The sequence below is a fragment of the Loxodonta africana genome, chromosome 2, assembly GCF_030014295.1.
Source record: "Loxodonta africana isolate mLoxAfr1 chromosome 2, mLoxAfr1.hap2, whole genome shotgun sequence".
In the NCBI taxonomy this organism is placed as follows: domain Eukaryota; kingdom Metazoa; phylum Chordata; class Mammalia; order Proboscidea; family Elephantidae; genus Loxodonta; species Loxodonta africana.
Window position 1 is genome coordinate 144,860,669 of NC_087343.1, and position 14,737 is coordinate 144,875,405.

General features: G+C 37.2%; 1 protein-coding gene across 1 annotated transcript in view; it reads right to left on the reverse strand.

Annotated features, from left to right (window-relative positions):
* Positions 1-5,945: 5,945 nt before the first annotated feature.
* KCNN2 (potassium calcium-activated channel subfamily N member 2) overlaps positions 5,946-14,737 on the reverse strand; it is a 161,249-nt gene continuing 152,457 nt past the window's right edge. The window contains exons 8-9 of the mRNA XM_010590597.2: positions 8,882-8,951; positions 5,946-6,356 (exon numbers count right to left, since the gene is read on the reverse strand). Coding sequence (XP_010588899.2) covers positions 6,069-6,356; positions 8,882-8,951 — 358 coding nt within the window. The 3' untranslated portion in view covers positions 5,946-6,068. The remainder of the gene's footprint in view (positions 6,357-8,881; positions 8,952-14,737) is intronic.

Consider the following 14,737-nt stretch of genomic DNA (forward strand, 5'->3'; position numbering starts at 1 on the left):
TATTGTCCTCTTTTATACAAATAATTAAACAAATTTTTATTAAATGACTTTGCAAAGGGATTTTTACTCTAAAACGTAATCTTCTGATTCTTTATGCAGTATTCAGTTTTTAAACTAATTTTTTCAGGTTCTCTATTTATGCAGAAGAAATGTCCTCTTAATGTAGCTCTTTCTTTCACACAAATTGGCAACAATTAGAAGACAGACAGTACAGAAATCTCATGAAGATACAAAGGCTTCCTCACTTTGGCTGTTTTCCCATCAGTAGAAAATGTTTATCTACCTAACTTCTTTCCCACAACAACCTGCTCTATCAGCAATAAAATCTTTGTCACCAGTACACTGTTAAGGTGGTTTTTAATCCTCAAATTCCCTACACATATGTTTAAGAATACATACAAGTGGCACAAAATTAATTTTTTACAGAAAGAAAGTGAAAAGTACCCTATTACTGTCATATTTGTTGTTGTTAACTGCTGTCGTATCAGCCCCCAACTCATGGCAACTCTATGCACTGTGGGATAGTATCACTGTGATCCATAGGGTTTTTATTGGCTGATTTTCAGAAGTAGATTGCCAGGCCTTTCTTCCTAGTTTGTGTTAGTCTGGAAATTCCACTGAAACCTGTTCAGCATCACCACAACATGCAAGCCGCCACTGATAGGCAAGGCAGTCATATTTAGGGTTGCTAATATTTCTTCATAGTGTATATTTTCTCCTCTTCAAACTAAAAAAAAATTAATTTGCTTAAAGGCCTTTTATCTTTTTGCTAGGTTCCTCTCTGAGGCACTGTGATTTTATCCAACAGAAAAATAGGTCTTATTATGTTCCCAAGGAGCCCCGGTGACACAGTGGTTAAGAGCTACGGCTGCTAACTAAAAGGTGAGCAATTCAAATCCATCAGCTGCTCCTTGGAAGCCCTATGGGAGCAGTTCTCCTCTGTCCTATAGGGTTGTTATGAGTTGGAATCGACTTGACAGCAACGGGTTTGGTTTTTCTTTTTGATTATGTTCTCAAAGCCCACAAAAATATGAATGTTCAACCTAAAAATTCAGTTTATAAGCAGAAAAATAAATACAAGTTGAAATAAATGAGTTAGAGGGAGAATACATTCTTATATGATTCAGAATTGTATGTAGTCATATTACATGTGTAAAACTTGAAGGCAAATGTCTACTCCAGCCCTCTTTGAAGGGATGGTAAGTGGCACAGTGGAAATTCTGGTAACTTTAAAATAATATGGCCAGAAGAGGTTAGATTTGGTTTACATTATACCAAAATGTCCTATTACTAAAGTAATTTGGATTCTTCCCTTACAGAGAAGATATTTTTTATATATCTTTATGTGAGCATCTTTTCCCTCTCTAGGAATCTGAGGAAGAACGATGAACACAATCTCTTCAGCAGGCGAAGTGCTGGGTCTGGGCAGCTGAGGGTTCATTTACTGGGCTAGCTTCAGCAGAAGTCAGTCTCTGGATGTGAGAATGTTGGCTTTGTTGGATTTCCTTATGAATCACAACCCCCAAATGTCCCAAAGTGTGTATTCTTTCCCCCTTGGAGTTGAACTGATTCAGAGTCCTCAAATGTTTGTATTTTTTCCATATCACTGCTTCAATATTTTTTTAAGTGACAGGATTGACTAGCAAGGAATATTATCTTTTTAGAAGCTTTTTTTTTTTTTTTTTGCATGTGTGCCAGAATATGGGACCCCAGGGAAATTGATAATTAAGTTTCTAAGAAAGTAGGTTATTACTGATGTTTAACTCATTTTAGAAATTGGAAGACACTTACTTCTGGTGTCCTCATCTGTAAAATGGAGGTGAACAATCATGCCCACCTTATAGGGTTGTTGAAAGATTAAGAGAGATCCATCCCAGGCGGAGTTGAGAAGAGTTGGCTATGGGGAGAGAAAAGAGCTGCTTTCCTATCAAGGAGCTGGGGAGGCAAGTTACTAACAAAGGAGGAAGATGGTGGAGAAAGTGTCCCTCTGCTCAGCTTCCTACCTGGCTACAGCCTGCTGACGACTGCCTCTCTTGTACTGGCTTTCAGCTCGACCTTAAGCTGAGCAACTTCCCAAAACATTCTTGATACTGCCAGGAAAAGTAAATGCAGTAATATCTAATTACTGGGGAGCATGGGCATTGGGGTGGAAGAAAACACACAACTAAACAAAGGCCCATTTTCTGGAGGGGAAAAAGAAAAAAACAGTATTTCTAGAAATTGAAGTGGAAAATAGCTGCAAAATTATAATTCATGTTTTCTATTTCTGGATTCACTGATTGATGGCATATTTAATAGAACTATTGGAAAGGAGCATTTACAGGCCTTTATTTCCCTCCATGGCCTAACAAACATGAAAAGTCCTTCATGCTATAGATACCACTTGTTCCAGAGTGCTCCAAGCCTCACAACACCTGCAAGAATTCTATTTATTGAACAACAGGTTTGATCATTTTTTTTTAGTGGATTGACTTGACAATTCAGTTAAAACACACAAACAGTATCAGCATGTGCTACCCAGACTGAGAGAAGCAGGTGGCAGCTCATGACTTACAGGGATGGATTCTGAGAAGGAATTGAACCCTTTACTCCAACTTTTAGGACCTTCCCAGTGTACCCCTAGTCAAGTACCCTAAGTCCCAGGTATAGAGCAAAGTACCCTCTGCATTTCTGGGTCATGTTTATACACAGATTTTGTGGGATGGTAAGAAGAGGGGAGAGAGTATTGCCAGAATCAAGGCATATGGACTTATTGATGTTCTAGGTCATAGTAAAAGAAAAAAAAAAAGTGATAGGATCAGGAACGAACATACTAACCTAGAGTCCAGAAACTTCCTTCAAGAGTTAAGTAGACAAGTGAGAATTTGTAATGTGTACTGCCAGGTATTAAGAGTTATAATAAGCTAAACAGGTAACAGGGTGTATAATTACCAACATATGCTGAGATAGATGCCGATCTTTGTGCAGCTCCACTGATAATTTTTTTTTTTAATAGGCCCGAGTTCCAAACTCAGGCTTGACTCAACCTCGTGTTCTTTCCATGTTCCTTCTCAAGACTCAGCAAAGTGCAAAATTAGGAGGGCTGTAGAATTTTAATCCATCCTTCAAAGTTCATATTAATCTTAACCAGTATCTTTTTCTCCCAGTTCTCATACTTTGTTGAAGAACATAATTCTTTGCTCATAGTAGATGCTTTTATGAATAGTCTCTTGGAAAACAATTCCAAAGAGGGGAGAAACTAAGGAGTTAGCATTTGAAATGTCTTAGATCTACTACATGTCGTGCATTTGGTTCATCCAAATTTCTTTAAGACAATGGCTTCTTTCTAGTGACTAACCTGTGACGCTGTGTGTAAATGAAGAAAACTATTAAGGAACATGGTGTCATTGTAATTTGAAATGATTTGTGGTAGCCATAAGCTCTTGTACATGCTGTAGAAAAACAGTGAGGCCAGGGTATGGCTGGCTGAGGTGTGACAAGAAGAACTGAAATATTAGTAGAAAATCTTAAAAACAAAGTGTAAATTAGAGCCTGGCATATATTACCACAAAAGAATAAGCATCCTAGGAGCCTTTAGAGGGTTCTAACGTTCAAAGCCACTTGACAGGAGACTTGGTGAAGTATGGTTTATTCAGCAAATCACTGACTAGAATGTCTATGTGATGAGTGGGTCTCCTCCTCCTCTTTTAAATTGTAGTTATTTAGTCTTAATTCAACAATTTTTAAAAATACAGACCAAAATATTTTTCCCAGTCTTTATATATATTGCACAGATAGATGAAGTGGGAAAAATGAGATCAATTGTGGAGGGCAAAAGGATGATTTCTGCTAGAGAAGCTTTAGCTAATCAGGAAGAAGAGAATAAACACAAGGCAATGACATCTAAATTAAAATTCAATTTCTCTTTCCTCTTCTTCACCAAGAGGAACAATGCGTTACCCTTTCCCTAGTCTTCTAGTGTTCTGGGATGGTGGTATGATTTGATCAGTAAGATGATAATTTAACTTAATTATCTGCTACTCTGCCTTTTAATCACAACAGAGGTAGAATATCTAAGAATTAACTACATCAGTTGCAAGAATAAATTAATCAGTTTTTCAGAACTTCTCTTTTTAACATCAAATGTTTACACTTTTAAATACTTGATATGTTATTATATGTAGCCTGAATACTTCAAAAGAAATTTTAATTCTGTCCATGAAGTAGAGATCCTGATGAAGCAGGATGAAAAGATTAATTTAACTCAGCAATAAGTCCTAGCAGTGCTTTGTTTTTATGTTTTGTTTTTGTTCCACTTATTATTAAAAGACTTTCCAGGCCCTCCCCTCCTCCAACACAGATGTATGTAAGATATGTAAGTATACGTTACTTTCAGCCACTTTGGATGGGTAATAAATGGTAAGCTGTTCTCATGCAATCTAATGCAATCACACTTTTATGTCCTTGGTCTTAAAAAGAAGTCTTTGATTTTTCTATCAGTTATGGAATATAAGTTATTTTGTTCATTGAACTATTGAAGATGCATCAAATATACCACTCTAATGATAAAGAAAAATACTTGATAGAAAAAATAAAGATGAGGAGGGCACAAGCCCCTTCAGCAAATGTCTGGGAAAATGGAGCAATTTTTAGGTTTAGGTCCACTCAAGCAGGTTGGGCGAAGAGCTGTCCAAACAAAGTCATGTTCTTATGATGTGTCACCCACACCACCAGAGACCAGCTCTTCCACAGACTCAGGAACAGTAGCGTGTGAGGCGGCTCCACATTGCTGTCACCTCAAAAGTGACTCTTCTAAAACTACTGGGTTCCTAGAGTAATTTGGAAGGAGAGGCCTTTGCAGCACTAACTACTCAGTAGTCCTCTTTTACCCAATCGACCTTAACTGTCCATGAAACGAGTGGTAAAACTTGTGAAATTTACTAGATCCCGCCTACTTCCCTGTACTAAATATGCAAGTGTAGACTAAGAGAGGACCATCTGCTAGGTGGTATGTGGCATATTAAGAGTTATGCATATATATATATATTCATTACGCTCTTAAAAAAAAACCAAACAAAAACCGTTGCCATCGAGTCAATTCCGACTCATAGCGACCCTATAGGACAGAGTAGAACTGCCCCATAGTGTTTTCAAGAAGCAGCTGGTGGATTCCATCTGCCGACATTTTGGTTAGCAGCTGAGCTCTTAACCACTGTGCCATCAGGGCTCCATTATGCCCTTAGGAACTATGAAAACGTGCATATGCGAATACTTTTATGAATACTCCAAGCACTTAGAATGCATCAAAGGCCCCTCATAATAAATGAATACATGGGAAGATATGAATACATCAGTTTAGAGTCAGTGGAGTATCCTGATACCTTTTCCATGTACGTTTGCTGGTAAACTGGGGGGAAAAAAATTCTTGAAGGAATCTGTGCCCATTGTTTATAAAAAAAATGTGTTCTTATATATCAGCCTCACTTTCCAAATAATTTAAAAACACAGTGTATTTAAATATAAGATACTGTAAACTTGAAAATAATTGTAAGCTGGCCTGGGTCAAATTGTTTTAAGTCTAATATTTCCTAATGAGGGAAAATCTGAACAGAGTATGGAGTAATTGAATGTCTTTCTTCCAACAGACCAACCTTTTGGAAATGAAAATTATCAGTGTGCATCAGATGACCATCGGCCATTTTACCTGCAGTGTAATGTGAAAAAAGAAGCTTTAGAAGTGCCAAGTGACCAAACAAGTATGTGCAGAAAGTAACTTTTTTTATTATATTTTTTTATCATATAATGTAGTAGTAAAGTTTGTTTGAAGTGCATGAATAAAAAGTTAGTGAAATTACAGGAGGAACAATCTATATAGCAATAATAGGTGCATTCCCTGTGCATCTAAAAGAAAAAAAAAAAAAAAAAGAGTTTTCACTCATTTTGGCCTAAAACTTAGTGTTCAGGTTCCCAGGATTCTGACATCAGAACCCGGATAACGCTGATTAGAACCATAGGGGCTTTACAATAAAAGCTAAAATATTGACCATATGATGGCAAAAAGTCTTATTTTGTGGTTAACTTATTCTCTTCTAGCTACTCTCTGATGAAGTTGGTGGTGCTGTAGAGGAGGACCGCCGCCTCCTGGACGAGGACCTGGACCGCTCAGCATTGTAGGTGACTTGCTTGTCGTAGTTCTCCATCTGAGCCTCAATGAAATCTCTCTGCTGCTGCCTGATGGTCTGGCTGATGAGCCCAGGTAGGGCATGGATGCTACCAATCAAAGTCTCTAGTTTTGTCTCCAGGGTAACAATCCTCTTCTCGAAGTCTTCACTCCTTTCATTTAAGTCGGAAATCATGTCATACATGATGTTCTGGGTCTGGAAAACAGGATTGAGAGGAATATAGAAACAGAGAACTAAGAGGCTTGATTACACTTGCCCTGGAAGGGAGCTGTCAATACTTAGAGCTTTAATGTTTGTTGGTCTCCTGATGGTGACACCCGATGTATAAGGGGTGTTAGCTACCTAACAGTTTACTTTTCAAATCAAATCGAGTGTGTCTGCTCAATGCCAGGATCTAGAATGTTAAGATTTTGGGCATTAATGTGATCCAGCTGCAAAAATGTGAAGCTTCTGTTTATGGTAAGCTTAATGACTTCAGGTGGTATATAGAAGCTCAATGACTTCAGGTGGTATATAGATAAACATACATGTTTCAACTTAATAGTTATGTATGTATTTTAGCAATCATTTTAAAAAACTTAGCACATCAAATTCATTTTTCAACACATAATATTAATTAGGGCAAGGCTAATTTTTAAAAACAAGCAAATTTAAAGAACAATAAATAATATTACAGATGGTACTGGGATGTAGCTGACACTTTGAGGGTGGAATACGAATGAAGTTTAGAACAAACTGATTTAATCAAGTAATTTTGTAACTTAAAGCAATAAAAAAAAAATTTCTAAATATCTTCCATTGTCCAATGTTCCAAATTATAGGCCTTGCAACATTGAGTCAAATACCAAATTATAGGCCTTGAGACATTGGGTCAAATACCATTTTTAAAAGTTACTAGTGAAAGAATAAAAGGGGAGATGCTGAAGTCCCCAGTTCACCTTGCTGGCTATGGCTTAATCAAAGTTTTGTGGTTTGAAATGGGAAGATGTTTTTGGTATCTCAGTGAACCCTGTAATTGATTGTCTTGACCAAAGTATACTGATGACTATGACTCCCAGTTATATCTCCTGAAGTAGCCAAGAGAGACAAGGGAGGAGGACCCCAGGAGTGATAAGCTCAGAAGAAGGTTAGGGATGTTAAATTGCCCAGCACAGCCTTTCCCAAGTCTGAGACCCCTTTGTCTAAACCTTCTCTCTTTCTATTCCACTTCCTTTCATAATATGGACTCTTTTCTGCTTCATAACCAAGAATCTTAAAGATACTAAATGAACTGATTAAGTAAAGGGGCTTATTAGAACACAGGCACTTAGTTTCAGTTTGGTCACGTAGATAAAAAAGTCCATTCACTTTATTTTTATTATACAGTCTTGTTCCTGGTTGAACAACACCCATTTATTCAGCACATACTGAATCCTTATGGCATGCACAGTCCTGTAGTCATGATAAGCATGGTACTGGGGAAATAACCTGAAATAAATACATATTGCCTCACAGATATACAACTGAAGAAAAAGTACATGTTTGCATTACATTTCCAAGTGACCTGTTTTCTTTTTTCATAAAATACCTGATTTCTTTTATAATTTCACCTTGGAGGGATGCAAGAGGCTGTCCCATCTTTGTTTTATGGCATGCCCATACAAGAGCCATGTGCATAAAGATTAACCAAGGACACCGTCATGCCTCATATGTGCATTTCTCAGCTTCAGTGCAGAACATTTGCTCTCCTAGAGGTGATTTCATTAAATACTTCACTTCTCATTCTAGTTATAAGATAAATATTCATCTTTAACATATTTTTGTAGTATGTTATCGATGTTATACTTTAAAATGAGTATAATTGAGATACATTATGCAATGGGACTAGGCCAAATGTGTAATTTTCAAAAGAATTTCTCTGAGGCATTAGTAGAGGGCATAGCTGATATATCACACATTCAACAGCATATACAGGTCCAAATTAGAGCTGCCACTTGCAAAGCATTTGTGTTGAAGCACTGATGCTATTCTAATGCTCCCTTTAGCCATGTCTTCATTGTTGATATTCACATTTTGAGAGTGGTTTTTACTTGGTAGAATAATTAACAATCAATTGAATAAATCTTACAAATGTGGCAGAAAAATCTGTGAACTATTAATGTATTTTTTTAACAAGTGGCATGATTTTTAAATAATGAAATGGAGAAAGAAGCATATATTCTAGAAGGTGACTATCTTTTTGAGAGATAACTCTCATTTTAAGATGTAATTTTTGCTTTTTTTTTTTAACTGTCAATTTTATATTCTTCTGAGTTTGCTTAAAACAATCAATTTTAATGATTAGTTTTTTTTAGTCCTATTTAGTCCTACTTGGCCCTAAGCCTACAGGCACACTCAGGATGTAGTTCTGCTCTCAGAGGTATGCGGCTGAACTGCAAGTAACAATCACAAAGTTATCATCTCATATTCCACTTATGTTTCTTGTTGTACTTCCAAATTACTCTAATTAGGAAAGCTTTTAGAATGGGAGTTGAATAATTAATAATTAAGGAAAGAGTATATTAATATAAGCATTTTAGAAAAATTCTTTTAGGCTGGACCATCATTTTAAATGTGGTTTGTTGGTTTGATTAATCAATTAACTAAAATTTTTGGTGGTCTTCTTCTGAAGCATTCTTAGCTACTGTCCAGTTATTTGTTCTAACAGATACAAACATGAAGCCTGACCACCTAGAACATACCTTTGCCAGGTCCACCAACGTATTTGCTTGGTCATTCAGTTTCCTCTGCTCCATTTTTACACTTCTCAATCTAAAAGACAGAATTTGAAGTCAGATAGGTTCCCTTTCTTCCATGGCTACCTTATGCCTTCCAAAGAGCATGCACAAAATTGACAAGAGCAAATAACTGCGTGGATAATGCCTTGAATATCTGGGGTAAAGTCCAAACTGGTTATGTATCTGGTACAATGAGAAGCATGCTTCCCCAACACCACAAAAAAAGAAAGGAGAAAGAGCAAGAAATGAGATGTCCTCAGGACAACTATTTACCAGGTAGTTAAAGCTGAATTCAAAAAGGCTCATAAGGATTTAACCATATGAGAAAAAAGCCAAAACATTCCTTAAAGCCCAGTATCGTGACAAATAGACATAGGAAGAAATATGCAAAGCAACTGGAAATTCATCAATGTTGGAGCAATGAGTACCTTCCTATGCCTACGTGACTAGATACAGGTATTAGCCCTGTTTAGTCTGAAATGGATTGGGTTAGGTATTTGAACCTGATGAAAACGCAGTGATAAGTGAGATTCTTATTAACAAAAATAAAGCTTTTATTCAACCAGCAGCAAGATAACTCAAAACACATAATTCTCTTATTCTTCATTGTATTTCATTTGACTTTTATCTTAAACTGCCATTGAATTTGAAGGAGGACCAGACTATGCCCTTGGGAGAATTTCTCTTAATTTTTTAGTGAATATTAAAATCAGAGGACAATTAAAAACTATCTGACAGATGGAACTGCTATTTGTAAGGTTACTTTTAGCTAATTTTAAATACCATTGTGTGTACTTCATTGACAGTCAAAAGGCTGCATTAAAAAAAAAAATCCTTCTGAGTGAGAACTCTTCCTATTATTATTTCAACAAACATTTATTTGGCATTTACTATGTACCAGAAACTAAGACTTCTCAACAAGAGGAAAGTGATTTATTGTTCTTTAAGCCTTGCTTCAAATGAGAAGCAAGCTTCTCTGAGCTACTTGATGAAAAAGAAAAAAAAAAAAAAATCCATGCTAAGATTACTACTTTCATGATGAGTCATTTTATAAAGTAATAGTTTTAATGCTGAATAGATGGCTTTTTGATTATTTTTCAATTTAAATAAAAAGGTAATTATATAAAAGGAATAAAAACTTACAGGGCAAGATTTTACTGCCAGGGAAATTTCTACTGAACAAATGTTCATGTTGTTTAGTGATTTTTTTTTTTGAAACCATGATATCTAAGATGTCACCAAATCTGTTCAACAGTAAAGACAGAGTTCCTTCTGCCAGTAAGAGTTTAACTGACACCTATCTACAACACAGTCTTTAACAGTATAAAACAGTTTTAAGTTTTTAGCTTGCCATCGAGGCTGCATGTTTTTCTGTTAGAACACTTGTAACTAAGTTAATTGGATCGTTATTATTATTTTTGCTATTATAAATATGGAATATGTTCCAGTCTAACAGAAATTTAAAAACATGTGTTGATCCAGTATATTGTTGAGAAATATTTAAGTACTTACAAGGGTTTCTTTCAATTATACTTCTTTGTGTATGCCTTTTAAAAACAAGTAAAAAATAAAAACTCCTCAAACATCAGTGGGTCATTACACAGAGGTATACTAGAGAGAGCAGGAATGCCAGACACAGATTCTATGTTCATTGGCCCTAATGTGACATTCTGTTTCCTCAGGTATGAAATGAGATGGGTTGAATTAGGACAGTGTTTCTGAATTGCTGGATTTATATCAGCAGATGAGTGTCGTGGTATTCAAACAAGACATCAAACAATTCTAAAACAGAGAGAGAGTTACTCCCTTGAATTCTCTTCTAATTCTTCACTGTTGCAAGAAGAAGGTCTCAGACTGGTCTTACCCTAAACCCTTCCTATTCTCTTTAAAGAGACAGAGATCAGGATCTCACCTCAAAGCATTCTACATTGTCTCAAAGCCAATACCAGTGTTTCAGTTGTCAATTGTTGCACCTTTACCTTATTTTGGAAACCACAGTGGTTAAGAGCTACAGCTGCTAACTGAAACGTTAGCAGTTCGAATCTACCAGGTGCTTCTTGGAAACTCTACGAGGCAGTTCTATTCTGTCCTGTAGGGTCACTATGAGTTGGAATTGACTCGATGGCAACGCGTTTGGTTTGGTTTTGGTTTTACCTTATTTTTACTGTGAGATATTTTTATCCATTTATTATAAGGGTTTGTATCAAGCTTACTTTTCAAACTGAAGTAAGCAATAGTATAGATGGCACATGAATGACTGGCGTTTGGGAACGATGGACCAGAGGCCTCTGGTAGCCCTTGAGCACAAAAGAAATCCTGAACTCTGCAAGTCAGATGGAAGGGCTGGTGATGGTCCCTTAGTGAGGTGAGTACTTCATCTTACAAACAATGAGCCTAATATATTTCTCTTACATTGCTATATTATGTGGCTGACAGTAGAATTTTGCCCATTTTATTTTCTACTACTCTGGAAACCTGATATACAGTAGCCCTGTTTGATTGGAATTTCTAATCCTCTCTGAACTTAAATCATCTCGGTTTGTTGGTTTTTAGACCACCTGTACTGTAGGAGAGCTAGTGAAAAAGCTACTTGAGCTACAGCTGCCAGAATAAAAGGTAACATGCAGATGTATATTACACTTTTTTGCCCCCCAGAAAACGAAGAATAAGAAACATATGTTGATTTCTTCCTTGTGAACTTCACTTATCACAGGAAAATATCATGATTTTGGATCACATTTCCATAGCAGCAATCAGACTACTAAAATTCACAAATAAAGGATCCGCTGGGTGCATGCAGCCAGTAGAAAATTCTGCAAATGTTGAAAGGAGCGGCTCACACAACTTACTTCCGAGCTCTATTTTCATTTTGTTGAAATAAAAAGACAAAACAAAAGAAAAGAAACTGTAAAATATCCTGGAATAAAATAACAGAGTGGAGTTCAGTTGTGCACAGGGGGCTCGATTCATTAGCTGGAAGATCCTGCTATGATTCCACAGGATTTTGGATACTGATCAAAGAGGAAACCCTATTCAATTCTATTACCATCCTTCTTCATTTCTACTAAATTTCCCCCACCTGAAGCACTTAGCTTCAGAAGGAAGAACTTACATAAAGTCATCTTGGCCTCTTTGATACGTGATGGTAAACTATAGGAAGTATTTTTGCTTAACATGAATGTGGAATAGTTAAAAGGACAATATTCAAAACAATGTCCTTATAATGACTTGTTTTTTGAGGAGGATGGTTGCATCTTTTCTTAGTTAGGGCTATTCAGAAGCTTAGCTTTCTGAAAGCTAGATAATCCAACACACCATGCTATATAAATTGTGTACAGTCATGCATCGCTTAATGTCCACAATATGTCCTGTGAAATAGGACGTTATGTGATTTGGACGTTGTTTAAACAGAGATTTGACGCTGCTGCCTACGAGTAGAACTACGTGCTCTTATATGGTAAACTTTTTATTTGTAAGTAAGGAAAGTTCACACTGAAATAATGAACGACAGTACAGTGTAGCATATACATAAGCCAGTAACATAGGTGTTTATTTTGACTATTAAAACATGTGCATTACAAGTTATATATGTACTGTACTATTGTATGCCTGGCAGTACAAACGCTTTGCATACAAGAGACAAGACATACACGTGTTGCATGCAGGAAGCTGTTGTGTTCTACGTCCAGTTACTTCAGCTATGTCCCATTCTCTGATAGGGATTGCTGAACTCTATTATAACATTATGGGACCATGGAATGGTATGTGGTCAGACGTTGCCTGAATAGACATTATGCGGCACATGACTGTATTGGATTTCTTGGTTCTGAGGCAAGTTCATGTTGACCGATGGGTCCATAGTTGAAATACAAGAATGGTAAGCATTACAGTTAATGCTGCCACCAGAAAAGGCTTAAGAGATAGAAAAGCAGGATGTTTCATGACACTAAGTGCCAATCCAAAAAGACACACTATTGACAAGAGGATGAAAGCCTGGAGAGTTCAGTCTCCATCAGAGATTAGAGAGGTCCCATCTTGGGTAGAGAGGCTATGAGGTTTGGAAAAGAGGAAGAGAGTTCAGATAGAGAGGGATCAGTAGAAGGTGGGAGAGAGCTGCTGAAAAGCTCTTAGGGAAAATCACAGAAAAAGAGAGGCCAGGAGAGCTCTGTTGAATGAATTTTTGAAATTTCCCTCATTTAGCAAGGTTTGATTTAATCAGATGCTGACAGTCAGGCTAAGGGCCTCACTGGGTCTGAAAAAGGGGCAATGCCTTGCCCTTAAGAATCGAGCCCTATGTGCTTTCCTTTATCACATCACTCCTAAACTTCAAACACTAACTTAAAATGAAAAGATAATTATACATGATTAGAATAATCCAGCCCTTAGAAATAAACTTAGTCAGTTATGCGGGTTTCTCAAAGTATAAATACCCCCCGCCACAAAGGAAACCCAATAACCCCAAGACTAATTTATAAAACAATTCAGAACCTTTTTTTGAGTTGCTCGAAGCTCATTTACTTTAGAAGTGCACACAGCTAGAGAAGAAACAGAATGAGAAATGTCTGACAGAAGCGGGGGGATCCCAAGTGGATCCTGTATCAGTCTATCCCAAAGCAGCATGCTGAAGGGCTCGCCGATCCTACACCACAGTGCCCTGAAGATCAGCTTAACATGCCTTACAGGGTGTTGCATCTGCCAATAGCTTAAGGACAGTTTTTAAATTTAGTTTGCCTGAAGACTTTTCTAACCTTTTATTTTGAAAAATTTCAAACCTAGAGCAAAGTGGATAGAATTTTACAGTGAACGGCCCTATAGCCACCACCTAAATTTTCCCCCAAGTTTTTGAGTATGAATGCATCCAGGATGTAAGAATGCCATGACAAGATAGGATAAACACCCAGCATTTACACAGATGGCTATAGAATTATATTACAAACACTGTCAAAGGATATTTTTGGGGTTTGTTGTTATATGTAAATTCTTCCAAGGCCTCAAAGGCAAATAACATTTTTTGTTGTTGTTGTTGTTACATTTGATAGGTTACAATGACGGAAAGGGACACAAGTGAGATCCTGGAAGAAATGGATGTGTGGTTGCTCTACACATAGCCCAACCACACTCACTCACTTCCATATCATCTCACACCCTTCCCACCTCTCCACTTGGACACACACACCTTTTCATACCCATCAAGGTAAGTTTCCTCTATAGTATACTTGAATAACACAGATTAGCATTGAAATGTTAAAAGTACAAAGAAATGATTTCTCCACAGTATGCCACATGTACCTCTTGTGTGAATGTTGGAGTTGCTGTGTTGTACGGTTTATGGGAGGAAAGCCCACTCTGACAGAAAAGGTATATAATGGGTGAGTTACCTGGGGAAAGAGGCCTGTCCTTGGACAGGAAGACAGACCTGAGGAAGTAGAGATAAAGGCTCAGCATCTCTCAGGGGTCTCCCGGGTCTGAACTTTAAGGAATTCAGATGCTCCTAGGTGATGGCGCTTGGTTACAGAGGTCACTGTGAGCTCCAGAAATCAAGCTTCCTCTGTGAACCAGGGTGAATGTAATGGTCCTCTGTGTTTTCCCTTTTCATCTTTTTTAGACTGTGAAAAAAGGAGCCCTGGTTGCAAGTGGTTAAAGCACTCAGCTGTTAACCCAAAGGTCGGGGATTCAAACTCACCAACCGCTCTTCAGGAGAAAGATGTGGTGGTCTGCTTCTACAAAGGCTTACAGCCTTGGAAACTCCACAGAGCATTTCTCCTTTTTCCTATAGGGTTGCTATGAGTTGGAATCAACTTGACAGCAATGGGTTTAGAT